Consider the following 25,311-nt stretch of genomic DNA (forward strand, 5'->3'; position numbering starts at 1 on the left):
CCTTCTGGGTAATGGAGTTTTGTGTGTGTGTGTGGGGGGGGAGGGTTGGCGCCTGCGCACAAGGCGAGGCCGCGCCTCCGCTGTCCCAGGCCTTCTGGGTAATGGAATTTTGTGTGTGGGGGGTGGGGCGTGGGTGTGGGTGTGAGTGTGAGTGTGGGTGGGTGGGGTTGGCGCCTGCGCACAAGGCGGGGCCGCGCCTCCACTGTTCCGGGCCTTCAGGGTAATGAAGTTTCGTGGTCTTGGGGGCGGGGGGGGCGGGGGGGGCGGGGGGGGCGGGGGGGCGGGGGCGGTGGGCCTGCGCACAAGGCGAGGCCGCGCCTCCGCTCTTCCGGGCCTTCTGGGTAATGGAGTTTCCCGGGGCGGCGCGCGGCCTTCGTCCCCCCCGCGGAGTCCCGCTGGAGCCGGGCCCCTGCAGCCGAGGTGAGGAGGCGCCTGAGCGGCCCGCCAAGCAGGTGCGGCCGGAGGCGCCGAAGACCCTGAGGATGTCTGCGTTGTCCCGGAAGCCCAAGACGTTCAAGCTGCGCGCCCTGCACAGCCAGAAGAAGTTTGGGGTGGCGGGGAGGAGCTGCCAGGAGGTGCTGCGGAAGGGGTGCCTCCTCTTGCAGGTGCCGCCAGGGTCGAGGGACCGGGTCGGGGGGCCGGGCCGGGGACGCTGTGCCTCCACTTGCGGCCCCGGGCCGCCGACGAGGGCGGCTGAGCGAGCTTGCACGGAGGCTCCGGGTGGCCTGGGACAGTGCTGAGCCGCGTCTTTCCCCGTCAGCGCTGGCGGAGCCCAGTGTGTCCCCGAGTTCTGACGGATGCCGCGTGCGGCGGGGCCCCGAGCGGGACCACAGTGGATGCCCCGAGCCGGCACCATGTAGTCGCCTCTCGTGGGCTGTCATGGGGTCCGCGACCAAACCCTGTGCATCAGGTGCGAACGCCCTCGTTCCACAGACACGGCCCGGTTGGCAGCCTCGGAGGGCGCACGGGGTGCTGCAGAGCGGGTGGAATGTGAACCCTCGGACTTCCGGGCCTCCCGGTGCTCAGCGGAGGCGCCACGTCTCAGCACATGGCGTGGCGGAAGCTTCTGCCCGGTGCTCGGTGCTCCCCGCCTGCGGGAAACTTAGGAAGATAAGAGATGCTGCTTTTCAGCTTCAAAAGCAGGGAGCTGTGGGAGGTGGCGGAGGGGCTGCTGGGAATCGCCATTTCATCAGCATTAGTTCCTCGAAACCCCTTGTGTGCCGGACTTCTTGCCCAGTTAAGAGCGCAGCATTTGTGGGGGATTTAGGGACAACGCCGTCTCTCTTCTGACCCCGAGGGTCAGAGCGCTCTGGTCTGCGATGCAGGGACCCGGGCTCACTGCGTGTTAGGACACAGCCGGTGGTGTGCCGGGACCCCGTTCCCCTGTGTAACATGAAGGGGCCGGGCTCAGGGGCCTCTAAAGGCCTGGCAGCGCCACCGTGGTGGGAATTTGGCCACTACTGTATTTGTTTGTTCCCTAGGAGGGGCTTGGGCCCGCGGGGCGTGGACTGTGTTGCATGGGGAGGAGGTGGAGCTGCCATAAAAATGTATAACGCACCAGTGTCGAGCCAGAGAGCCAAGCCAGGACGGCCCGTGTGCCGGCCGCACTGCGCGGACGGCAGTGAGTCGCGCGCGGTGAGGTGCTCCTGCTGATCAGTGCCAGGGCCCAGGGGAGCGGGTGGCGCTGTGTCCTGACTCCTGTCGGGCGGCGCATTCACAGGCTTAGCGGTGGCAGTGGTGTCGTGTCTGGAAACAGGCCGGGATGTGCGGTGCCCCCGAGGAGGAGGGGTCCGTGTGGGGCACCCCCAGAGCAGTGACCGCGGCGTGTCCACTTCTGCGTGCCTTTCGCGTTTTAGAACGACCCGCAGCGGGCGTCCTGTGCCTGCGCACCCCTTCTGTGGACCCCCGTGCCGCGCCAGGTGGTCGCCCCGTCTAGTGCGCGACAGCATCTCGCGCGTGGTTCTTTAAACTAGCGGTCCCCCAGCTTTGTGGCACCAGAGACCAGTGCCCTTATGAGCATCGCACGCCCGCGGATCTGAGGCGGAGCTGAGGCGGGGATGCCGGCGCCAGGGAGCGGCTGCACAGACAGACGAAGCTTTGCTCACTCACCTCCTGCCGTGCGGGCCAGTTCCTGTCAGGCCACGGACCAGACCAGTACTGGTCTGCGGCCCGAAAGTCGGGGACCCCTGCTTTAAACTACAGTCTGTTCTTGTTCCCCGTGCGGGCTGCAGGTGCAAAGACCTGATGTTTGTTGCTGCAGGGTGGGCCCGCTTGGCACGCAGTGAGTAAGCGTCCTGCCCTGCTTGCCCCTCCCCCTTGTCCCAGCTGCCTGTTCCTGGCTCCCGCCTGTGTCTCTACGAAGATGGCACGGAGCTCACTGGAGATTACTTCTGGAGCGTCCCCGACAACGCGGAGCTCGTGCTGCTCACCAAGGGCCAGAGCTGGCAGGGCTGTAAGTGGCAGGGACCTGGGAGGGTGGCGGGGAAGCTGGCGGGGCTGTGGGGAGCAGGGCCCTCGTGCGTCACCAGTGGGGTGTAAGATGGTGCAGCCGCTACGGGCACAGTCTGTGATTCCTGTGACTATGAAGCAACCGCTAGGCGACCCAGCAGCCCTTAGGCATGCGTATATGTACTCAAGAGCAGGGGACACATGCACACAGTAGCTCCTAGGTGAATGCTCACAGCAGCCTGGGTCCTAACGGCCAGAAAGTGGAAGCCGCCCAGATGCCCGTCAATGAACAAATGGGTAAACAAAGCAAAGCATATTCAAACCCAGCGATGTTATTGGACCTTGACCATGACCAGGAGTGAAGTCCTGACACCCAGTACATCCCAGTACATCATGGGTGACCCGTAAAATGTCACGTTCAGCGAAGGGAGCCAGTCACAAAAGGCCACGTAGGAAAAGTCCAGTGTGTAGAGACGGCGCGTAGCACAGTGCTAGTTTGAGGGCTGGGCTGCGTTGGCGGTGCGTGGTACAGGATCGCTTTTGGAGGTGATGAAAATGTTCTGACATTGAATGTGGAGACAGTTGCACAATTCTGAGAAACTAAGACCCACTAAGTCATACGTTGTATCCAGGTGGAAATTAAATCCCGATACAGTTGTTACAACAAAGCAGCAGCAAAGAAATGGCCAGGGCACCGCAGGAGGGGCGGGGCGTCTCTACGGCTCCTGCTGGCGTGAGGGGCGGGCATCTTTTCGAGGCATCATTTGCCGTCTGTGTACAGTCACAGGTCACTTAAGGACGCGGACGCGGCCTGAGAAACGCATCGTTAGGCGGTGCCACCATGCAGAGGTCGCTGCGTGCCCCAGGCCCTGCGGGATGCTAGCGCTGTGCCTGTCTGTCCCTGGCCACGGTGTCGTCACTCAGCCAGGATTGTGTCCTCTGTGGTGAAATGGCTCCTCTTGATTTTTGTCCGTTTTCTAATTTTTTTTTACTGTTGAGGTTGGAGAGTTTTTTTGTTAGCACCTTCCGCATGTGAGTCTTTGGCCAGACTTGTCGTTTGTAAATGTTTTCTCCTACTCTGTAGCTTTCATTCTCATCAAGAGAAAAGGTCCTTCGTGGAGACCAGTTTTTAATTTTGAGGAAGGCCAGTTTGTCCTTTTTTCCCTTTCATGCTATGCTTTCGGCCGTAAGTCTGGGGACTTTTCACCAGGGGCCCGAGGGTGTCCACCTATGGGCGTCAGTTGCTGTGGTCCTGTGACCTTCGCTCTTGACCCTGTTAAGGGCGGGTCATGTCGATGTGCGCACACAGCGGCCCAGAGTCCCCGGGCCGGCCCCGCAGGCCACAGTGCTCGGGGCGCGTTGCTTCCGCGTGTGCAGCGCTGCGAGGGACGGCCGCACTCGGTCCTGAGTGCTTGCTCGGGGGCTTGGCGCTCCCGCGCGTGTGTGGAAAGGCTCCGGGAGGTCGCGGGACAGTGACCGAAGCTCCTGAGAGTGAGGGCTCCCGGGGGTGCAGAGACCGGGGATGCTGTTTCGAGAAGAGACCCAAGAGGAAGGCGGCCGTCGCGTGGGGGCCTCTGTTTTCCGAAGCACGTCCCCTGCCTTTCCAGTCTGAGGGGTGGGCGCCAGGCTCAAGGCCCAGGGACCGGGCTCATCGGTGGGGACGGCGCTGAGGTTTGGCAGGGCCCCGAGGGAGGGGGGTCGACGCGGAGCCCTCGTCACCCGCCGGCAGTCCCCGCATCGCCGGGCCTTCCCCGGGCGGTGCGCCAAGGACTGACGGCCTTTCTGTGTGTCCCCGCTTCTGGTGGCAGATGTGAGTGACATCAGTTGCTTCCTCAGCATGTTCCATGAGCCGCACGCGGGACTCATCCAGGCGGCCCGGCAGCTGCTGTCCGGCGAGCGGGCCCCACTGAGGCAGAAGCTGCTGGCCGACCTCCTGCACACCGTCAGCGAGAACAGCGGCGCCGAGACCCGGGCCGAGGACCCGCCCTGGTTCGAAGGTGCCTCGTGGCTTTGGGGCTCAAGGGAGCCAGGGGTGGGGGGCTCCTCAGAGCCGGACACCCAGGGGAGACCGGATTCTACTTCAGTTCCCGGATGAGGGCTCCCCAGATGAGGGCTCCCAGACGAGGGCTCCCCAGACGATGGCTCCCAGACGAGGCGCTTGCCTAGCTTTCTGGGCCACCTAGCTGGGTGGTAAGGCGCATGGCACATGCGGTTCCCATCCTGCCTGCCGCTGGCATGCAGCTCGGTGGCATTAAGTGCGCCCCACTGTTGTGCAGCCGTCACCACCACCACCTCCATCTTGCCAAACCGAAGCTCTGTCCCCGTGAAGCACTCACTCCCCGCCCCCGCCGCCAGCCCGCGGCCCCCGCTCTCCCACCACCGTCTCTGTGAATCTGACTCCTCCAGGGACCTCCTGTAAGTAGGATCTTTTTGTGACCAGCCACTGAGCATCACATGTTCGAGGTCCGTCCACGTCGCAGCAGGTGTCAGAATGGGCTTCCTTTCCTAAGGTTGAACGATATTCCGCTGTGTGGATGGACCACGTTTTATGTGCTCATCCGTCGAGGGACACCGGGGTGGCTTCTGCCCTCAGACTGGCCTGTTTAGCCAGTTGGAGGCGGCACTAAGAGACTGCAGCCCTCTTAGAAGACGCGGCTTGAGCTGCTGCCGGGCAGAAGCCCCCGGGTGGCGTGCGAGCCCCTCCACACTGTGGACCGCAGAGTCCCAGCGGCCAGGCCAGAGCCCGCGGCGGGCACGGCACCGCACCGCCAGAGCCTCCCTCGGCCCCCTCGCCCCGGCTCCTCCAGCCGGGCCGGGCTGCAGGCATCTTGTCTTTCCCTCCCAGGTCTGGAGTCCCGGTTCAGGAGCAAGTCCGGCTACCTGCGATACAGCTGCGAGAGCCGGATCCGGAGCTACCTGCGGGAGGTAGGCCGAGCTGCGGCAGGCGCGCGGGCAGGTCCAGGCGGGCGGCCCGGCCGTGGGGGCCGGAGCGCCACCCCGGAGGCGGCTGCAGGCCGAGCGTCCGGCGCTCCTCGGGCGCGGCAGCCTGTGCCCTGCAGCCCCACAGGACGGGCTGCTGGGGTCCGACTCGCTGCCACCGTTTGACTGGGGCAGCAGGTGCCCACACTGAGCAGCTTTTGTCCGGTTCTTCTGTGTGTTCAATTCTCCCCAAAATCGCCACGTTTGAGCGGAACGGCCAGCCCGCATGTCACTTGTCCGCATGTCACCTGTCGGGCGGCTGGGCGGGGATGCGGCCCCTCCCGAGTAAGCCCTGCCCCCATGCGCAGCTGCTGGGCGCCAGCCCTCAGCGCCGTGCGCTCTGCCTGGGGCCCTGTCCCTCCCACTGGACCCGGGCCGCGCAGGGAGGGATGGCATCTCCCGCCTCCGCCCGGTCACCCAGCACGGCCCGGGCGCACCCGTGGGTGCGAGTCCCCCCCACGCTCAAGTGGGCAGCAGGGCGGGTGGGGTGGGTGGCGCGATGCGGTGGGGCTCCCTCGCCTGCCCACTTCCCGTCCTCTCCTGGGCAGCAGTGGCCAGCGCCAGGGGGGGATGGGGGCGGGGGAGGCGGGGCGCGGTGTGGGGCAGGTGCCCAGAGCTCAAGTCTTTTACCTGCCGGACTGTGACCGATACTGCATCTCATGGGCCCAGAGACACTCCCCAGGGTTGGACGGCCACGGTCTGCAAACCCAGAGTCCCCGGGTACAGGGCTTTGCCGGGACCCAGGACCCCTGAGGGCCCGACTGCGGCTTAGGGTTCGTGCACCGGCGCTCAGCCATGTCCCTGCTGTCCCCCAGGTGAGCTGTCACGCCCCCGCGGTGGGCGCGGAGGCCCGGGAGGAGTACGTGCGGGTCGTGGACGCCATGGGCCAGAAGCTCCGGGCCGCGCAGTACAACGGCGGCTACTTTGACCGGGGCGCGAAGGCGGGCGGCCGGCTCTGCACGCCCGAGGGCTGGTTCTCCTGCCAGGTGCGTTGTGTGCCCTTTGCCGTGGGCTGCCCAGGCGCCCGCTGAGCCTGTCCTCCCATGGGGGTGGGGCGGGGGACATCCTGCCCTCGGCCCGCTGGGCACAGCCTCGTGAGGGTGGGCGGCCTCCGGGCGTCGGCCCCCACTCCCAGCCAGTGGCAGCGAGTCCCCTGAGGGCTGTTGATAGGCTGCCGGGCCCACCCGGGGCTCCTGTCCAGCAGTCTGGACGAGTCGGAGAACCTGCGTTTCTGACAGGTTCCCAGGTGACACTCCTGCTGCTGGCCGGGGACATCACTGCTGATGTGGGTGGGGAAGACGCAGGTGCCCCAGAGCAGAGATCTCCCCTCGGCATCAGGAGAGGGTGACGTTCCCCTGGGCGGATTGATAAGAGGACAGTTCAGGAGTCTCAGAAAAGCATTCCGTTCCTCTGGGCAAGCTTTCTAGACCGCAGGGACTGCAGGGCTTGTGGCTGGATGTGACACTTCAGGTCCTAGCTAAGCCTGACTCCCTGGCGCTGGCCGGAAGCAGCGTCCTGAGCTTTGCAGGGGGACACCTGACCGAGTCACAGGTGCAGCGCTCCCGCAGGCGCCACCACCTCCGGGGCGGGGGCCATGGGCCTGGGGGCCCCGAGCCGGCGTCACTTCGTCACTTCGGTGACGAGTCGGGTGTGGTCCAGCCTCGGTGCCGACGGGACCGGGGCCTCGGCGAGTGCCCAGGCCTGCTGCGCGGTGGGGGGCGGCTGAAGTGGCGCCTCTGGCTACGAGGCCGGCAGGTAAGAGGCTCACCTCACGGCCTCGCCTGTCATGTCTCGGCCCAGGGTCCTTTCGACATGGACGACTGTGTCTCCAAACACTCCATCAACCCCTACGGGAACCGGGAGAGCCGGGTCCTCTTCAGCACCTGGAACCTGGACCACGTGTGAGTGCCGGCCCGAGGGCATGTGCGCAGGCCCAAAGCGCGCCCCGCCCCGCCCGCCCGGCGCCCGGGGCCCGCGCCTCCCTGCCGAGCTCGTGGGTCGTGGAGCCAAAGGCGTCGCCGGCGTGCAGTGTGGACGGGGCTGCCCACAGGACTGGGCGTCATCCAGCGCTGCGGGCCCCGACGGGAGCTGGCCAGAGCCCGTCCACGTCTGTGACCTCACGCGGGTCCCGTCTCTCAGCTCTTGCCCCCATCTGTGGATGGGGTCACGCAGGAGTCTTGTTTTTACGTCTATACTAGCTCGCTCTGACGGGGACAGAAATGGAACATTTCATTACTTTAACTGAGCCTTTCTCTGAATAGAATTATGTTCTCGCCTGTTGTATGTGAATGACAGCGATAAATGCCCTTGAAACAGCTCGCTTTCAGCCTGGTCACAGGCTGGCTCCCTCTCCACCCCGTCTGCGTCCGTCCCCAGGGGAACCACTGTTTCCCTGGGTGCCGCGGCTTGTGTGTGCCCGATGCCCAAGCCCTGCCCCTGGCAGGACGAGCGTGGGTGGCCCCGGGGTGGCCCCGGGGACAGCTCCCTGGCCTTCCGCGGCACATCTCAGTGTCCTGGCGTGGGCGGCCCCGGGGCACTGGCCTTGGCTGCAGCCCCGCCTGCCACGGTGCTGCTCCTCACACTGTTTTCCGGATTCCGAGCTCATCCTCGGTGGGGGGTGTTTTCTGTCCCCGTCCTCGGTGCCCTGGCTTACCCGCTCAAGTGTCCTTGCAGAGAGGTTTTGCATTTGGTTCTGTCAGGCGCTCGGGTTTTCAGTGGTTCTACCTGAAACAACTGCATGTGAATTTCTTGCTTGTGGGTCCCAGACCACATGTGGCGCCCCTGCCGCTCCAGGAAGCCTGCGCTGGGCTCTTGGGGGATGCAGGGCACCGTGGGAGAAGGCGCGGCCCCCGCCAGCCCTGCAGCAGCGCACGGCGCCGCACGCAGGAAACACTGGGGTTTGGGGTCGCCGTGCAGCAATAGGTAATTCGCATGGTGGCTTTTCCTTCCCCCCGAAGCCCTGGACCACCTTGCAGCTTCTCTTCCTCACGTAATGGCCGGCGAGGGGGTCTCGGGCCCACCTCCCCCTTGGGCCTCTATCGGGACCTGGGGCCATCGGTGCGCCACTTCCCCATGGGGGTCAAGTGTTTCTGGCAGCTGGGGAGCTCCCCTCCTTTCTCTCGACCTCAACCACGTACTTTTTTGAAGAAAGGCCCTTGCACTCAGTACTCCGCCGAGCCGGAGGGCAGAGGGGTCCGGGCAGCTTGGTCCCCCACGTCGCCACCAGCCCCCTCGCTGTGCGTCTCTAACGCAATGCGTCGGCGCACGAGCTTTTGCACTTGTTAGTATGTGGCCTTCGAAGTGTTCGTAGCTGAAACGGGGGCACACAGCAGTGTCGTAGCTCCCTGACGTGGACACACGTGTGTGCGTGTGCAAGTGTAAGATCAGGATGGGAGAGGCCGACGTCCAGCTCAGCAGCGATCACGTCCGGGGAGGAGCAGAGGAGATGGGATTCGAGGCGGTGGCCGTGGCGACCTGAGCTTGATTTGTAAGGTTCGATTTAAACCGCGTTTGTATATTATCGCGTAACTTTTTTTTGGTAAGCCACGTTGTTTTTGGTGAGTAATTGTGATGGGACTTGGGTCGACTCCCGTTTTCTCCGGAGCACTTTTCAGCATTTAAAACAAGCACCAGTCAGACTTTAAGGGCGAGGCCGGCAAAGCCGCGCGCATCTGGCTGGCGCTGCCGGGCGGGGCTGCGTGCCGCCCGACGCCCCTGAGGGCGCAGGGGCGCGCCCCTCCTGTGCCGCTGCGAGCTGTGGCCGCCCTGTCCCTTCTGGGGAGTCGCCACACATGGGGCCTCTGGAAAGCGTAGCGCTTTCCCGGTCTTTCCCCGTAGGCCGCCACACGCTGTTCAGCGTTTTAGCGACAGCGGAGTGGAAACCGTCCTTTAGCTGCGTCTGGGGTTCACGGGCGCGTGCCTGTGGGGTCCCGACAACAGAAAACGACTGTCTCTCACTTTGCAGAATAGAAAAGAAACGCACCATCGTCCCCACACTGGCTGAAGCGATTGAAGATCGGGGCGGGAGAGAACTAGACTGGGAGTATTTTTACAGCCTGCTGTTTACCTCCGAGAACCTCAAGCTAGTTCACATCGCCTGCCACAAGAAGACCACCCACGGGCTCCGCTGCGACCCGGGCCGGATCTACAAACGCCCAGCGAAGCCCAGGGGGAGGCGGGCCGCCCGCAAGCGCCCGTGACCCTGACCGGCTCGCACCCCCCGCCCCGTGCTGCGCCCGGCGAACTGCCGGGTTTTAACAGGTGCTTTTTTTTTTTTTTCCACTCCAATCGTTCCTGAAAAAAACTTAGTAAGAATCTTCCTGCGAGTTTCTGATTTCAGTACACTTCAGAAACTGTTTTCATACCTGAGAGACCGCGGCGGAGGACGAGTTCCGAGCACTGACAGGGCGCAGGGGATCGTGGCGTCCGGCTGGCGGGGATCGGGGCCCGCGTGTCCCCCGAGCGGACCTGCTTGCTGCGCTCTGTAGCACAGACTCCGCGCGGCCTGGCGTAGTGACCAGGGCTGGCCACTCATTGCGTTGTGCCTGTCCACTGGGTCCCCAGGCAGATGGGAGGCTCCACCCTCTAGATTCTTCTAAATGCTCTGAAAAGGGCTATGACCCTTTTGGGTAAAATGTTTACACTCCGTAAAGAACACACGAGGATGCTCAGTGCTCTCCTCTTTATAATGGTGACACCGGGGAACCCTCCACGGAAGAATGGCGGACTGTGGCATCGTGTTGACCCCTACGAAATTCCTGTTTTTGTAGGCCAGAAACGGTCAGGTGTCATTCACTTCATGATTCGACCTTACATCTACGCAGCACAGACCTGGGTACCAGTTTTAAGCATTTACGTGTGCTACGGGAAGCTGTCTGTTGGCTGCACGAGTGGCTTACCTCTGCAGAGTGTGGCCCGTTACGACTGTGTCGCACGCGTCAGGAGACACAGGCCCGTGAACAGCAGTGGCAGGCGGGGGTGAGCCTGGACCACGCGCTCCATAACACAGCCGGCCCGCGCCCGGGTTTCACCCGCGACTGGCAGTGGGCGTGGTGGGCCGGCCGCGTGCGCTGCCCCTGGCCACTTCCTCCCTGGGACCTGGGCACCCTCGGATGTTGGTGTGTGTTGGGGTGGGGGGCGGGGCGATCCTAGAACCAAACCCCCAGAACACCGAGGAACCGCTATACTTGAAGTTTGAAATACATGTTTCATAATTTTAAAAATTCACTTTTTATGTTTTGTAACATTTGAATTTTCACATTATATAATCAGAAAAAGCAATAAAGACTTTTTATAGCTATCAGGAGTCTGCACTCACCGCAATGAACAAGGATAAAGGGGTCGGTAGCGTCTTCGAAGCCGACGCGGACCATTCCATTCTTGTCGCTGAAGCGTGAAGGCCCTGAGCGCGGGCCAGGCGAGTGGAATGCTGGCGGTCACACCGTCCGCGCGGCGTTTGCGTCTGGCCACGGGGTCCGCGCACAGGCCGGACTCGGCCCAGCAGACCCGTGTGGGGGAGGGGCCGGGCCTGCCAGCCGCCAAGGCCCCTCGCACTCAGTGACTGCGGGTTTGGGGCACCGCTGTTCTGTTCCGACCTCCAGCCCCAGACGTGCCCCTGGCACAGCACACCTTTGTGATGAGCCTTCTTGACGGCAGGCAGTGGACTTGTCACAACGGCTCCGTCCAGTGCAGGGGCCGAGTGACGGTGCCACCCGCCTTGCCACTGGGCAGGCAGGGCTGCTAGCCCCCCACCCACGGGCTCCTGGGATGCAAGGGCTGTGGCGCCTCCTCCTCCCCAGCCACCCCGCTCTCTGTGCAGCAGGAGGACCCGGAAATCCCACGAGGCGCTGCACAGGGCCCTGGAGCAGGGCGGGGCTCTCCCAGGTAAGCTTTCTCAGCCTTTTTTGCTCACTTCTGGGCCCCTGGCCTCCGGCAACGGGAGATGGCTACAGATGAGAGGTCACCATCGGGAGTTAGGTCACCGAAACCCCCAGAGCCCCGGATTAGAACGGGTGCCTGAACCCCTTTGCAAACTACGGGTTTGTGGTCTGTCCATTCTCAGCAAAGGAGGGAAGCTGTTGGAACTGGGAGCAGAGAAACTCCGGGGAGATCGAGGCACGAGGCCACCTACTGCCGCAAGGCCCTGTTCTGGAACGTGCTTCGAAGGGAAAAGCCCAGCGGGTGACCCTCGGAGGGCCTCGGCCTGCTGCACGCCGGGCTGTCGGTGGGCCGACCGCAGTGCTAGGACCCCCCAGACGCTGCCTCCGGGAAGGCAGCTGCAGGGGCAGCCTCAGCTGGGGGCTGGGAGGGAGCAGAGGGTGCTGGGTGGAGGGAGGTGTGAGGAGGGAGCCCTGAGGACAAGAGGTGGTGTTGGTCCCTTAGACCAGGGAGGGCCTGCTAAGGAAGGGCATGCGCCAGGGGAGGGGAGGGTTTCATTCCCAAAGCTCTGGGAAGCCCAGAAAGGATTTAGAGAGGGGCCTGACTTAACCCTCTTGTCCCCATCCATTTAAGAAAGCCTGTCTCCAGCCACGCCACCCTGCACAAGGCGGATCCCGTCTGACCATGAAAGCTAAGCAGGGTCAGGCCTGGTTAGTATTTGGATGGGAGACCACCTAGGAAGACCAGGTGCTGTAGTCGTAAAAAGAGAGAAAGCAAGCCTGTCTGCCCCCTGGCTCCTGGGGAGGGTTTGTGTGAGGCCCTGGGCCCCTTACCTGTCACCTGGGGGTGGGGCTGCAGTCCCAGTCGCCAAGGGCCTCACGGGGGAGCTCCAGGCAGATGCGTCTGAGCCCAGTAACACCCTGACCCAAGGCAAGGCAGGCGTCCCTGGCTGGTGCCCACCTCCCTGACTCCCTGGAGACACGGCGCTGGTGCCGGGCACCTCCCGGCCTTGCCCACGCGCCTCTTCTGATCCGATCTCTGTCCTTGCCCTGTCATCCATCGTGCCACGAGGGTTCCGGCTTTCCGAACCGAGTTCTGACTCACGGAGCCTGAGGCTGGTGGGAGGATCATCGGGGTGCTCTCGGGGTGCACCCACAGGCCCCCTATATTGCTCAGGCACCCGCACTGTCGTATGCTGCTCAGTGCCAGGAATACAACCGGAGAAATGCGTCGTCGGGGGATTTCATCGTGTGTGGGGGATTTCATCAAACCCAGACGGCACAGCCTTCCCCACACCCAGGTGGTCGGGGACAGGCTACTGCTCCTGGGCTCCGAACCTGTACAGCACGTTTCTGTAGAAAACGGGACTGAACCAAGCACAAGAGAAAAAGGACGCCGTCGAGGGACACAGCACGCACAAGCTGGGTGAGGCTGCTGCGGCCAACATGCAAGTCTCGTGGCGCTTTTAGTCAGTAGAGTCCATGCTGAACGATCAAAGACGTAGCTCGTGAGCATATACACCAGTAACGGTCGTTCCTCATCCAGCGTTACGTGCTGCACGTAACTGTACGCACCGTGCTCACACGGCTGGCGGCTTGTTTGTTCACGCAGGAGGAGTGCGTGCTGCTGTGACGTTATGACAGCCGTGACGTCACTGGCGGTAGGACGTTTCCAGCTCCGTCACGATCTCACGGGACCACTGTCGTACCCGGGCCCACCACTGCCCGACAGGTCGTTACTTATGCGGTGCTGCGGGTCACTTTGGGGCGACCACCACTGGTGTCTCTATCCACTGGCAAGGATGCGTAACACGGTGCTCCCTGACTGGGGGCTCGGCCCTCGCTGCTGCTCGCCTCGCAGAAGCACGGCGCTGGGGAAAGTGGAGCTGTCGCTGAGGACGGCCAGGCGGAGGACGCTCCAATGCCCTCCCTGATCCACGTGCTCAGGCGCCCGCAAGCTCTCCGCAGGACAGACCAGCTTCCTCCAGGGCTTTCACGGTGGCTTCGTTACAGTCAGGACTGGCTTGTCCTCTGGCTTGTCCTCCGGCGATTGATTCACTCTCCAGCCCCCCAGGATGGGACAGAGTGTTCCAGCCCTCTAACTACTAGGTCAGTTCTCCTGGCAACCAGATCCCAGCCTTCCTGGGGGCGCCTCATTAACATGACAAAAGACACTCATGACACTTAGCAAATTCTAGGCTGTTTACAAAGCTGAGGGCAGGAACTGGGAAGAAAACCAAGCATCTTATCAACCATAAGTTGGCCTGTCCCTGCCCTGTGTCCCTACCGCACAGGGCAGACAATGTCGCAAACAGCCTGCACACACAGGAGGCGGCCGCAGCCCAGCGCTCAGGCCCGGGCTGCAGGCGAGGCCCTGCCTCTCCGGTGGGCGCTGGGCGCAGAGGCCCAGGCCAGCACGCACTTGCTCCCCGTGGCTCAGACCTTTCAGAAAGGGAAACAATTCCAGGGACATACGACTTCTTTAAAAACGTTTTCAAAATATATTTTATTTTTTCCCATATGCATTTTGCTAAATTTGCAAAGTAGACATTGGCTCTCTGTACAGAAATAGAGGAGCGTTCTGCAGGAACCGCCCTGGTCGCCTGCAAGAACGACTGGGCTCTGACAACAGCATCGAGGCGCACGCCGCCAGAACCAGCGTGGGGCGCGGCGCGCGCTCACGGCCTCTTGCTGGCCCAGGCCCTGGGCCGGCGCGACCGCCGCCACCTGGGCGCAGGTGCCACGGGCGACGCCGGAGCCCGAGCGGCAGCCGGCCACCCCCCGCGGCCTCAGTCCACCTGGCCGCCGCGCTGCTGACTTTCGGGGCTCAGCTCAGAAGTGATGACGGACACGCCCTCTTGGAGACGACTTTTTATCAACCCCTCGATTTGCCAAACCGCCACACCCCGAACTGCACGGAACACAGAAGCCGTGGCGCGTCCACCCTACGTCTCCGCGTCCTCCTCCTCCTCCTCCTCCTCCTCCTTGGCGCGGAAGTGCATTTTCCTGAACTCCCGTCTGCTCACCGACGGGCAGGACGAGGACGCCGGGGGGAGGTCCTTAGGGGAGAGAACGGGCTTGTCACGTGGGCCCAGGGTGCTGGCACGCGCCTCCGCAGCTCCGCCTCCCGTGTGGGGCACAGCGCGGCCCCCCAGACGGCAGCGAGGACAGACCCGCACGGCGGGGGAGACGGGGGCTGAAGCCCGCGAGCGGCGTGGCTGCTCGCACACCAGACGTGGCGTCAGCGCCCCCCACGCCGTCAGCACCCCGCAGTGCGGCCGGCACACCCTCCGGGCCCCCAGCCCAGGGCCGTGGCGGGGACGCGGCTGGGAGCAGGTGCCGCAAGGCGGCGGTGCGGTGCTCCCTCCGCTGGGACACGCCGTTGGGACACGGGGCTCCGGGCGGCGCGGCCCCCACGTGCAGCCCGCGCAGGTGTGCGGCGAGGGAGCCCCCGGCAGCCTTACCTGCATGAGCTCGACGTTGCCGAAGAAGCGGCCCACCGGCATGGGCTGGCTGCTGTCGTCGTCCAGGAAGACGCTGCTGTCCATGAGCAGGGCGGGCACACACCCGCCCCGCATGGCCGCGCCCTCGGCCTCCGTCCCCGGGGGGGTGCTGGGTTGCAGCGGGGCCAGGCCCTCCTCCGTCTCCGCGGAGCGACCGTCACTCACCGCTCTGGGGTGACCGAGGGCAGGGCCGGCCGGGGCCTGTGCGGCAGGGACGCCCGCGTCCTTTCCCGGCAGCGCCGGGCGGTCCTCAGCCGAGGCCGGAGGCGCGTCCTTACTCGGGGTCTCTGGCGGCGCTGCGGGCGAAGCGGCATGCTCGCTCTTAGGCACCAGTTTCTGTAACTCCGACTTCACGAGGTGAGCTTTGTCATACTTGAACTTCTTGGAAGTTCGCCTGTCGGGGGCTTTGTGTGACGAGGTCGTCTGTCAAGAAAGGAGGACGTCAGGTCAGAGCAGACACATCTAGGGTTAAGAGGCAGGTGGCGAGCAAGACGGCGTCGGCCGGGAGGCCAGCGGCGGTCCCACGTGGACCGTGGCAGACGCAGGGCACGCGCCACTCGCTTCTCTGCGGCCGCCGAAGGGCCGGCTGGGGAAGGGTCTGGACCCGCCCGCAGCCCGGCTCCCACGCCTGCCGTTCGCAGGAGGCATGTCGGGAGGCGCGCTGCCTGGTCTGACAGCTTAGAAACTAACGGAGGAGCCCGCGTCCGCTGCTGCCGGACATGTGCCCGTGAGACCGGCCTTGGCTTCCTCACAGCCACGCTGAAGAAACTGTCAGCTGCGGGTGTGAGTCCAGTCCCGAGGGGACCCGAGCCTTGGGGACGAGGACTGCTCGGCTCCTGTCCCCAGTCCACTCCGCCCTTCTCCCATGGCCCTTGCAGTGGCTGGGATGGCACTGTGCCATCGTGCAAAAGGCTGCACCCAGCGGAACGACTGACAGGGGCGGCTGAGCCTGGGCCTGACACACGTGTCCATCGGCTGGTTGACTCTCCCACGGCAGCCCCTGGGCTGGAGGGCGGACGCTGCCCCGACGGCCGACAGCACCGTCGCCTTGCCCTCTGCCACCTGCGCAACCCCGGCTTGTAGCCCAGCACATCGGAGGAAAGGTCCCGAATGAAACGATCCCCCGCGTCAGGGCCCTGGTGGTGGCCTGGCGGCGAGGCTCACCTGACAGGCCGTCCTGGCCGCAGCGGTGACGCCGACGTCCCGAGCAGAGGCCGAGCTGGCTGCACACGGCTGGGCTCGCAGGCGCGCCGAAGCCCGCACTCCGCCTGTGAGCTGGACCAGAGGCAAAGGCGTCTGCTGCCGTTTCCCCAAAGGAGCCGTGGCCGGCGGGGTCCCCACTACAGACGGACCCGCGACGCCGTCACTGCAGGACGCCTGCGCCCTACATGTGAGGAGCCCCACGAAGCCAAGTCGTGCACGCAGGGCTCCCTCTCCCCACTGACTTGGAAGCTTGGGGTAACTGCCCCCCCCAATCTTCCACACTCTAGGAACCTCCACTCGTAGGTGAGCAGATGCGAAGTCAACTCCCCAGGGGTTTAGAACGTGCAACGCGTCTCCTTCCTCAGAGGGTTCTCTGACCTCTACGTGGTGCCAAGTTCCAGACAGGAGACTGGAAGACAGGCCACCGCCCCCCCCCCCACGGCCACAGACGCCGCGGGCACGTGTCAGCGCGACCAGCTCACGGCAGCGAACCCCCGTCTGATGCGCCGCACCGTGCACAGGTTGGCCGCCGGTGTTTCACTCCGAATACGAAGGGAAAGCTTCGAACGATGACAAAGGAGTTCATTAGACTTGACTTGATTTGGGAACAACTCAGGACTTCGGCACGGGGTGTCCCTGTCCGGCCTCGTCCTTGCAGTTTCCCTAACGTGACTCCGCCGCGCGTCTGAGCCCTGGGTCAGCACCCCGAACCGCACCACAGACCGCGCCCGGATTTCAGGTTTCCCACTGCCCCCTTTGTCTGGCCGGGATGGATTCCACATACGCTTAAGAAATAACAACAGTGAGCGGTGTACTAACAGGCAGGCATCGTCGGACAAGCTCGAAGGCTGTCATTGTGAAGGCTCCGGAACTGGGAACCCAGGAGGGGACAGACGAAGGGCCGCATGGTCAGGAGCGAAAGGACATCAAAGAGGAGAGGAGCCGGTTTAGAAATCATGACGATGGCATCCCGGCCCTGTGCCCCGCGGCCCACGGACTGAAGTGCAGCTCGGGCCAGGCGCTCCGGGCCGGGAAGGCCCTGCTGCCGGGCGCTGGGTCTGGGCTTGCACGGTGCAACGAGCAGGGGTCTGCTGACAGAGTCCTGGCAGTCACACGGAAGGAGCATCTCTCACAGGGACAAAGCCCTACCACCCGGTCTCCGGGAAGCGCACTCACGCCCGCCTCTGGAAGCGGGCATTTTCGGTCTGAGAAAGCTGACCACGCTCCCCCGTCACGGGTCCTACGCCAAACGTTTTCGTACACAGACTGTGTATGGCTCTCTGGGGGAGGACTGGCCCTGCCGGTGGCTGCTGCTGTCACTGGGTGTTGGTGACCAGGCCCTGTATTTGAGGCTCAAACAGCTTTAAAAGGGGCAGCGTCCCCACTTCAGTGAGGACTTGCATGAGGAACCTGTTTGAGGTCACATAAGTGATGTCTGCTTCAAAGGCCCTCTGAAAGGAAAAGCCAGCTCATACCCAGCTCTCCAGGCCCTCTGTAGACTCGGGGTCCCGGGCTGAGGCTAGGGGCTGTGGCTGTCACAGGCACCTGGAAAGCCATGTGTGGTCCGCCTTAGACATGCACGAGCCGGGCAGGTGGCCTTGCAGCTGCATTTTAATCCTGAGCACAGTGACCTGAGGTGCTGGCTCCTAACGCCAGGAACCTGTTACCTGTTGTCACCTGCCTTCTCGCTCGGAGAGCTGCTGCTCAGCTGCGCCACCTGGCTGCAGCCAGGCAAACGGCCTGGACATAGGGACCTGTCCACCCTCCAGGTCTTTCTCCCAAGCAGACCACTTAAGAAGGCAGACGGCAAAAGCACATGTGCGGTTTCCCAGCTTCTTAAAGCCTTTGGAAATGGTCCTGTGCTCAAAAGCGGATGAAGAAACAGCTATCTGAGAGGACCCAAGGACGAGTGCATGGTATTTGAATTCCAAGCGGCCACAGCAGAGAACACCGGGGGCCGTCCCCCCACGGCCAGCCTGGAGCTTCCTTCCCAGGGGAGCAGGAGGGCAGCCTTCTCATTCTCCCCTTGTCCCACCCGATGTGAGGCTGAGCCCCGAGTGAGTGCGGCTGAGAGGCGGGGCTCCCTTCTGTCCAGACAAGAGAGAGGCTCCGCCGTGGGCACAGGGCGGACCAGCGCCCATCACCCTTGCCCCTGCTTGTGAGGCGGTAGTCCCCTCGGCGCCCAGTGGCTCTCAGGCTGCTGTCACGGCCCCCCTTCCCACTGAGCACTCGGCTTCTACAGCAGAGGTGTCACAGAGAAGACTGTCACCGTCCCTAACTATATAGAGTCCTGGCTCAGAGATTCTGCCCGGGGGAGAGGTGGGCATCTAAACAGAGAGCTGACTTCCGTCTGCAGCAGAGTTTGGAGAAGTTCATGCTAAAGAGGCTCTGGAGAACCAGGAGACTGTGAGGAAAGGTGGCGGGGAGGAGAATCCAGATGAACGGGGCCAGCCAGTCTATGGGAGGGAGAGCCGGGGAGTAACAGGCTGGAGGAGCCCTCCCGGGGTCACAGCGAGTACCAGACGCAGATTTAGAAGCTTCCTTAAAAGAAGCCAGGAAGTGATTGGATCCGTCTGTAGAGCAACTTACGCCCAGGTCACAGCAGAAAATAACTGAGCAATCAGCCGGCAATTAATGAAGTTTAACAGCTGGGTGTGGTCAGAGAGGCACTGGGGCCAGGGTGACAGAGGGCACACCCGAGGCTGCCCTGGAGGCGCACTGGCCGTGCTGACACAATAACCCGCCTGCAGGGTCCCTCATCAGATAAAAAGCTTACTAGGGTGGGGGTGGGGACCACGACCCAAAGTTGCTATATTATCTAAAATGTCCAGTTTTCAACAAAAAATTATGAAGCATGCAAGGAAACACAAAGCTGACCCACACACTGGATTGAAAGCAGGCAAGAGAACTGCTTGCGAGAGTGGCCAGAGGTTGGATTTACCAGAAAAAGCCTTCAAAGTAGCTATTACAGACGTTTTCAAAAAATAAATCATGATTAAACAAGTATAAAAAGACAATAATATTGCACCAAGTAGAGAATATCAACACAAAGATAAAACATAAAAACCAAATGGAAATCCTGCAGCTGAAAAGTATAACCTAGAAAGACAGCTGAGGGGCCCACGCGCAGACGTGAACTGGCAGAACGAGAATGAGCGAACTTGAAGACGTGACAGTCACGCCAGCGGAAGGCCAGAGGCAGTCAGTGCCTCAGAGGGTCTGTAACGACAGATGTGGGGGGAAGAAGGCGAGCAGACTATGAAGGAGCGACGAGCCCCGAGCTCGGGAATTAGGTTGGGACGGCAAACCTGCCGCAGCCCCTGGAAAAGGCTTTTTCTAAACAGTGAAAAAGATTTGAACGTAGAACGCTAAGTTAGAAAACGGCCGCTTTACTCCATCTACAAGAGGAACGGAAAGGTCAGAGAAAACCAAGGGAAAATGCCGCGGGTGCACCCGACGGGACCCGCGACGTTAACGGCGAACACGACAATTTAACCGCAAGGCGGGGACGTCGGCCTGGAGAAGCCGCGCGCGCACGCTGGCCAGAGGGGACGCTGCCACGTTCCAGCCACAGCGGCAAAAGGGTCGGGATTCGCGCCTCTGGCGCGGCTCCCCCAACTCGGGGGGCCCCGCGCCCCCTGTCCCGTCAGGGGCCATCTGCGTCGCAGCACCCTCCGTGGTCCGAACCTCACCGCTCAGGCCGTGCCTGGGGCCGGCGCCCCTCGACCCCCACCGCCCTGGGGGGTGGGCCCCACATCACCCCCCTCTGCACGTGGGGGAACTGGGACCGAGCTGGGGTGACCTGCTGAGTGACCCGCAACAGGAAAGCGAGAACCCCTGGCCGGCGGCAGCGGGGACGCCGGGGTCCAGACCAGCCTCCCCGGGGCCGTGGCCGCGGCGTTCGCCGGGGGCGAGGCCCAGGCGGGGGCGTCCCGTGGGCCCGCCGCGGCGCCGCCGGCTGCCTCGCCCCGCACGGCGCCCGCCCGGCCCGGGCCCGCTCACCTTCCGGCTCCTCATGGGTGTGAGAGGCGCGCTGCCGTCCCAGCGACGCCGCCCAGGCCCCGCGCTCCCGCGAACGCTTCCCCGCGGCGCGGCGCTGCGACCCCGCGGCCCTCGGCCCGCGCTGTGGCGTCTGACGTCACCAGAAGACTGGCCAATCACAGCCCGGATTCCCCTTCCCGGGCACGTGACCCAACAGGGCCGGCGCTGGGCGTAGCGGGAGGGGTGGGGCCATGTTTGTGAGGGGCACTTCCATTGCTGCCTCGGCAGACACCAAATTTAAGAGGGGCGGGGGCCATGTTTGTGAGGGGCACCTGTCTTGCAGCCCCCGGCCTGTGCCTGAAGGGTGGGAAGTGACTCTCCTCGCTGGGCTCTTCGGCCAATACTTTCTGAGCGCAGTGGGCAGTGCTGGAATCGGCCTGGCCTGGGGGCCACCAAAGCCTCCTTCCTTTGGAGGTGGGACTGCGAACCCAGCATGGTTCAGCATCTCTTGCTTTGCCAGAGAGACTCATCACCCTCTGCTGTGGGCTGAGCAGCACCCCACTTGCAGGCAGGTGGAGTCCTGGGGGGCACTGCCCGGCAGTGTTGGGTGGGACCTGGTCTAGGACCCCAGTGAGGGTGCACGAATGAACCCCAGCCTTAGACCCTGTCCTCCTCCCCATCACCCTTGTGGAAAGTTCAACAGCTGGTCCCTTCCCGTAACTGGCGAACTCCCCTAGTAATGGCCACATTCTTCCTGTTGTTAACCTAAAAATAAAAGTCCTTTCAAAGCCAGAGGCAACAAGCATTTATTTGGGATCAAAGAATAGCTATTTGGGAAGCACTGATTCAGGCAGAAGCCCAAATTGCTCTAATTAAGAGACAGAAACAAGGGGTATTTATGTGCAAGGGAGCAATTACATCAGTATAAGGCAGGCATTGCTGCTGATGCAGAGAACATGGTGACGTTAATTCTGAACAGTGTTTTAAATTCTCAGTCTCTTCAGCCCGGTAGTCATGTCTGCTTTCTTGTTATCTTTGCAGACTGTTCTTTGGGGCAGGAGCTGAGGCCCGGTCCGCAGGTCACTGTGCCCTATTTTAGCATTCCAAAGGGTTGAGGCACGAGAGGCGCAAAGCAGTTCCTCCGGCATGGCAGCTCTGGCTCCATTTGAAAGCGGCTCTGTTTATGTTATTTATTACAGTGGGACTTGACCCCTGCACCCTGTGCCACTCTCCGCATCCCCCCTCCGCCTCAGTGAGGACAGGTCATGGGGAGCCACCTGGTCCCCTTTCCAAAGCCCTTGGCGGCGTACTGGCTCTTGTCAGCCCAGGAAGGTGCGTTAAAACCCGATGACTTCTACAAAAGCGCCACCCAGCCTTGCGCTTAAACCCTCCAGGCCGCCAGTTCCCTGAGCTCTAGAACGTGCACCTCAGAAAAGGACACGGGGTCGGGTACAGAGCCCTTGCGGGGCTGAAGGACGCCTAGCCCTCCCTGTGGCCACAGATGGCTGGCTGTGCCTCGGGGAAGCAGCCTTTGCTCACGGGGCAGAGCGGCTCCACGGCAGCCACACGCGTGCTCCGCAGATAAATGACCGCCGGGGCCCCTTTTTATGATCTTTTTTAACAGGTGAGAACATTTGAATCAGGCAGTTTTGTCAGAAGCATTAGGTTCTCCGGTTAAAGCTGTAAAGGTTGAAGAGGGAGCCATGTTGCGCCACGGCCCCCGTGTCCTCTGCAGGGTCCCCCCGAGCGCTGTTCCGTAGCGGAGGCGTGATTCATACTCTTCCTGGCGCATTAACGTTCTCTGCTCGTCTGGAACGACTCCCTCAAAGCCGGGACATACTGGCGATGCCTCTTCTTAGTGTATAAAAAGTGAGAGTACTTAAGGGTCCGCCAGCACTTCCTGCCCTGCAGGTGATCCTTCAATTACACAGTACAGGGGGCCACGCTTTGGGCGCTGAGTGAAGACACACGCAGTCCCCCCGTGCGCGCGCACGCTCAGACGGGCCCCCCGTGCGCGCGCGCTCAGGGGGGGGTGTGCGCTCACGCTCAGACGCCCCCCACCTTGTGTGTGCGCACGCTCAGACGCCCCCCACCTTGTGTGCGCGCACGCTCAGACGGGCCCCGTGCGCGCGCGCTCAGACGGGGGGGCGCGTGCGCGAGCACGCTCAGACAGCCCCCCCCCCCCGTGTGTGCGCTCGCTCAGACGGGCCCCCTACCGTTGTTGCACCCTTTCTCCTCCCCGGTCCTGTGCTTCGTTCCGGGCTGTTTCCCATGGAAGGGAGAGGACAAGTGTGGACTGGCAGGAATCCATTTGAAAAGAAAACTAATGTAACCGCCCTCTGTTGAGGAAAAAAAAAAACCCAACAAAGTGATACCGTATGAAACACCTAACCTGTTTCATTTTTACGGAATTGGTTTTATAATAAGCTGGCTTCAGTGGTTTTACCTTGGAACCCTCCAGAGCTCAGAGTTCTCATGAACCAGGGGCTGACTGCCTCGAGCCAGGGCTGGCTTTATGGCTGGTCACGGTCAGTGTCAGGTCGTAGACATGCCGCTGGGCTTGAGCCTGACGGTGGCTCTGGCCTGACCATGCCACTCAGAATTTAACACCCCGAAGGGGCTCTCGACCTGTTTCCACTAATACGCTCTGTTCCCCCCACACCCTGTCCCACCCTGGTAACCCGGTAACCTGAATGGTGTTTCCAGCCCCCCCCCCCCCATTGCTCAGCCCCGACATCCAGGGCCATCTTTGACCCTTGTCCCTCCCTTTCCCTCCCTTTCCCTCCCTCCCTCTCTCTTTCCCTTCCCCCATCATTGCCCACATCCTGCTGATCCTAGGCTGCAGGCCTCACAGCTGGTCCCCCTTCTCCTCCTGCCCGGCTGTCCACTTATCACTGATGGCCTGTCGCCCTGCTAAAGCCCCTCAGGGCTTCCCAGCTTCTAGGGTCAGACCAGTGGTCTCATTGTGACCTGCGAGGCACGTAGCAGGTGCTCGATGAATGTTTGTTGCATGAACATGTAGGAGGCCCTGCGAGGCTGCCCCACCCCCACCCTCCTCCAGACTCATTGGGGCCCCTCCTGCTCGCGGTCCACACTGTGCCCTTGCTCCTCCCGCTCGCTCGATAGCTAGCTGTCCACTGAGCCCTCTGAGCCTCCAACAGCAGCGCAGCCCCCCCCCCCCCCGCACACACTGTGCCCTCTGCCTGGAAACGCGGTCCCCAGCCCACCCGCCCACACACACCCATTTCGCCTGGCGATTCCGTCCTTGGAACCTCAGCCCAGCTGCAGCCTCATGTCCTGGGGGAGAGGGGGGGCATTATCGAACAGACCCCTGCCCCCAAATTAAATCCGCCCGTTTTTCACCGTTTTAGCATTCTGCACTTTTCCTTGAGGACATGGTGGCAGGTGGGCTCTTTGCTCCCGCTGCCTCCCAGAGGGTGGCACCTTCGTTCCTTCGTTCGCTCGGTCAGTGTTTGCTGAGTTCCCGTGTGCGGCCCAGACCCAGCTAGGCGGAGGGTCACAGTGGAGGTGAGCTCGAGCCAGAGGCCGGGCCTGCCTTTCGCATGCTTTTAGTCCTGTGTGTATGTGCATGTGTGTGCGCACACGCATGTGTACATATGTACGCGTGTGCACGTGTGCGTGTGAATGTGTGTGTGCACGCGTGCGTGGGGGGGCGTTGGTGGAATAGTCGCAGGAACGACTGTAAATCTGCGAAGGGGATGGAGCCCCAGGGAAGGAGCCGCAGCACGGAGCTCGGGTGAGACCTGCTGAGGGAGGTCCGGCAAGGAGGGCTTCCTGAAGGAGGCGGCAGTAGACCCAGCCCTTTCCAGGGGTCAGGCAGGAGGAGCTCAAGGAGGAACTGACATCCAGTGGAACCCCCCCACACTGGTAGAGGAGGCATTCTGGAATTTTCTTCCTGTCCCCCGCCTCCCAGGCCGCCATGGGGGGCGGGGTCCTCATCGCCTTTGTGGTCGGACCCCGCGTGGTTGACCCTCCTCGGAGGCGGGACTGGGCTCCGCTCCCAGGCGTGGTTCGGGACCGGCGCAGCGGCTGGGACGTGCCGGGGCGTGCGTGGAAAGCGTTCGCCGAGGGGACGCACGGCGGCGGGAACACACACAAGGAGGCCGAGGACCGAGGGTCCGAGGACCCTCGCCCGTGAGTCCCCTCCCCTGGCACACGTCGCTGCGGCCGCGGCTCAGCACCTGCCTCGCGCGAACACCGCCGGCCTCGGGAGGGTCGCCCAGAGCGTTCGGCCGATGCGCGGTCGGCAGCGGCGGCGACGGGCCGCCCGGGGCTGGAGCGTGTCCCGTCACCGCCAGCTGACGGTGACCTGCGCGGCGAGGGAGCGTCTCTAGTACGCTGACCCCTTCATCTTTAAAAGAGAGATGCGACGGTTCTTTTTAAAAGCGAGAGAAAACCACGCGCAGAGGAAGCTCGCGGTGGGACGTGGAGCTGCAGGAACCCCGCTCGCGGCTGGCGGGGCCGTGGATCGGGGGGCTGCGGATCGGGGGGCCGCGGATCGGGGGGCCGCAGATCGGGGCGGCCGCCGGGGCAGGCCGAGCGGCCGGTTCTCACGCAGCGCAGCGCGCTCTCGGCGAAGGATCCGGCACCCAGGCCCATGGCGTTCGCCGAGGGAGCCGAAAACTCGCGTCCACACACAAACCCGCACGTGGGCTCTGCGGCCGCTCTGCTCGCCTTTGCCGACACTTGGGAGTGACCACGGCGTCCTCCGGCGGGCGGCGGGTGAATGGACTGCGGTCCGCCCGGACCGCGGGACGCTATTCAGGGCTAAAAGGAAATGAGCAGTCAAATCATAAAAAGACGTAGAGGGACATTAATTACATATTACCGAGTGAAAGCAGCCAGCTTGAAAAGGCCACACACTGTACGGTTCCAACTCTGTGACATTCTGGGAAATACGAAGCCGTGGAGACCGTGAAAAGGCCGGTGGTTGTGGGGCGGGGCGGGGACGGGGCGGCAGGCGGAGGGGGGGGGGATGGGTGTTCGGGGCACGGGGTGGCAGGTGGAGCGGGCGTGGGGGGGGGTGTTCAGGGCAGCAATGCCGCTCCACGCGGTGCTGTCGTGCTGGACACGTGTCCTGACACACTTGTCCGAACCCCTCGAAAGCACGAGGCCGAGAGCGAGCCGGGCCCCACGCTGCGGGCTGGGGACGGGGCGTGGGCGTCGTGTCTGTGCGGGTTCATCCGCTGTGACAAACGTTCCGTCTCGGGGGGCTGCTGGTGGTCGGGGTGCTCTGCGGCGGAAGCGGGGACGGATATGTCAGAAACCCCTGCACCTTCCCCTCAATTTCACTGTGAACC

The 25,311-nt window shown here is 63.1% G+C and overlaps 2 protein-coding genes across 4 annotated transcripts; one reads left to right on the forward strand and one right to left on the reverse strand.

Moving 5' to 3' along the window:
• Nucleotides 1-329: 329 nt before the first annotated feature.
• DFFB (DNA fragmentation factor subunit beta) lies at nucleotides 330-10,732 on the forward strand. 2 transcript variants are annotated; one of them, XR_001596899.2, is made up of 8 exons: nucleotides 330-605; nucleotides 2,326-2,452; nucleotides 4,257-4,445; nucleotides 5,294-5,373; nucleotides 6,243-6,413; nucleotides 7,228-7,328; nucleotides 9,392-9,687; nucleotides 10,197-10,732. XR_001596899.2 is itself a non-coding variant. In XM_016144374.2 (7 exons), exons 1-7 carry the CDS (start codon nucleotides 345-347, stop codon nucleotides 9,624-9,626), a joined length of 1,164 nt encoding a protein of 387 aa, XP_015999860.2. In that variant the 5' UTR covers nucleotides 330-344; the 3' UTR covers nucleotides 9,627-10,732. The 2 variants fall into 2 exon arrangements, 1 of the variants encoding a protein (XP_015999860.2); XM_016144374.2 differs by having other exon boundaries at nucleotides 9,392-10,732.
• A 3,052-nt stretch (nucleotides 10,733-13,784) lies between these two features.
• On the reverse strand, nucleotides 13,785-20,126 carry CUNH1orf174 (chromosome unknown C1orf174 homolog). 2 transcript variants are annotated; one of them, XM_016144375.2, is made up of 4 exons: nucleotides 20,012-20,126; nucleotides 15,971-16,081; nucleotides 14,768-15,229; nucleotides 13,785-14,362 (listed from the first exon to the last, which is right to left on the reverse strand). In XM_016144375.2, exons 1-4 carry the CDS (start codon nucleotides 20,024-20,026, stop codon nucleotides 14,249-14,251), a joined length of 702 nt encoding a protein of 233 aa, XP_015999861.2. In that variant the 5' UTR covers nucleotides 20,027-20,126; the 3' UTR covers nucleotides 13,785-14,248. The 2 variants fall into 2 exon arrangements, with proteins under 2 accessions (XP_015999861.2, XP_015999862.2); XM_016144376.2 differs by lacking the exon at nucleotides 15,971-16,081.
• Between the last annotated feature and the right edge of the window lie 5,185 nt (nucleotides 20,127-25,311).

The sequence above is a fragment of the Rousettus aegyptiacus genome, unplaced genomic scaffold, assembly GCF_014176215.1.
Source record: "Rousettus aegyptiacus isolate mRouAeg1 unplaced genomic scaffold, mRouAeg1.p scaffold_m13_p_1, whole genome shotgun sequence".
Classification (NCBI taxonomy): Eukaryota; Metazoa; Chordata; class Mammalia; order Chiroptera; family Pteropodidae; genus Rousettus; species Rousettus aegyptiacus.

What these genes read in the sequence shown, in the direction of transcription:
- CUNH1orf174 (XM_016144375.2), bottom strand. An exon ending in CGGCCAGGACGGCCTGTCAG is followed by an intron (nt 15,230 to 15,970) that starts GTGAGCCTCGCC and finishes CTTTCTTGACAG; the next exon opens with ACGACCTCGTCACACAAAGC. An exon ending in GCAACGTCGAGCTCATGCAG is followed by an intron (nt 14,363 to 14,767) that starts GTAAGGCTGCCG and finishes CTCTCCCCTAAG; the next exon opens with GACCTCCCCCCGGCGTCCTC.
- DFFB (XM_016144374.2), top strand. Translation starts at nt 345, where the DNA reads ATGGAGTTTCCCGGGGCGGCGCGCGGCCTTCGTCCCCCCCGCGGAGTC. An exon ending in AGGGGTGCCTCCTCTTGCAG is followed by an intron (nt 606 to 2,325) that starts GTGCCGCCAGGG and finishes CCCTTGTCCCAG; the next exon opens with CTGCCTGTTCCTGGCTCCCG. An exon ending in GGGCCAGAGCTGGCAGGGCT is followed by an intron (nt 2,453 to 4,256) that starts GTAAGTGGCAGG and finishes TTCTGGTGGCAG; the next exon opens with ATGTGAGTGACATCAGTTGC.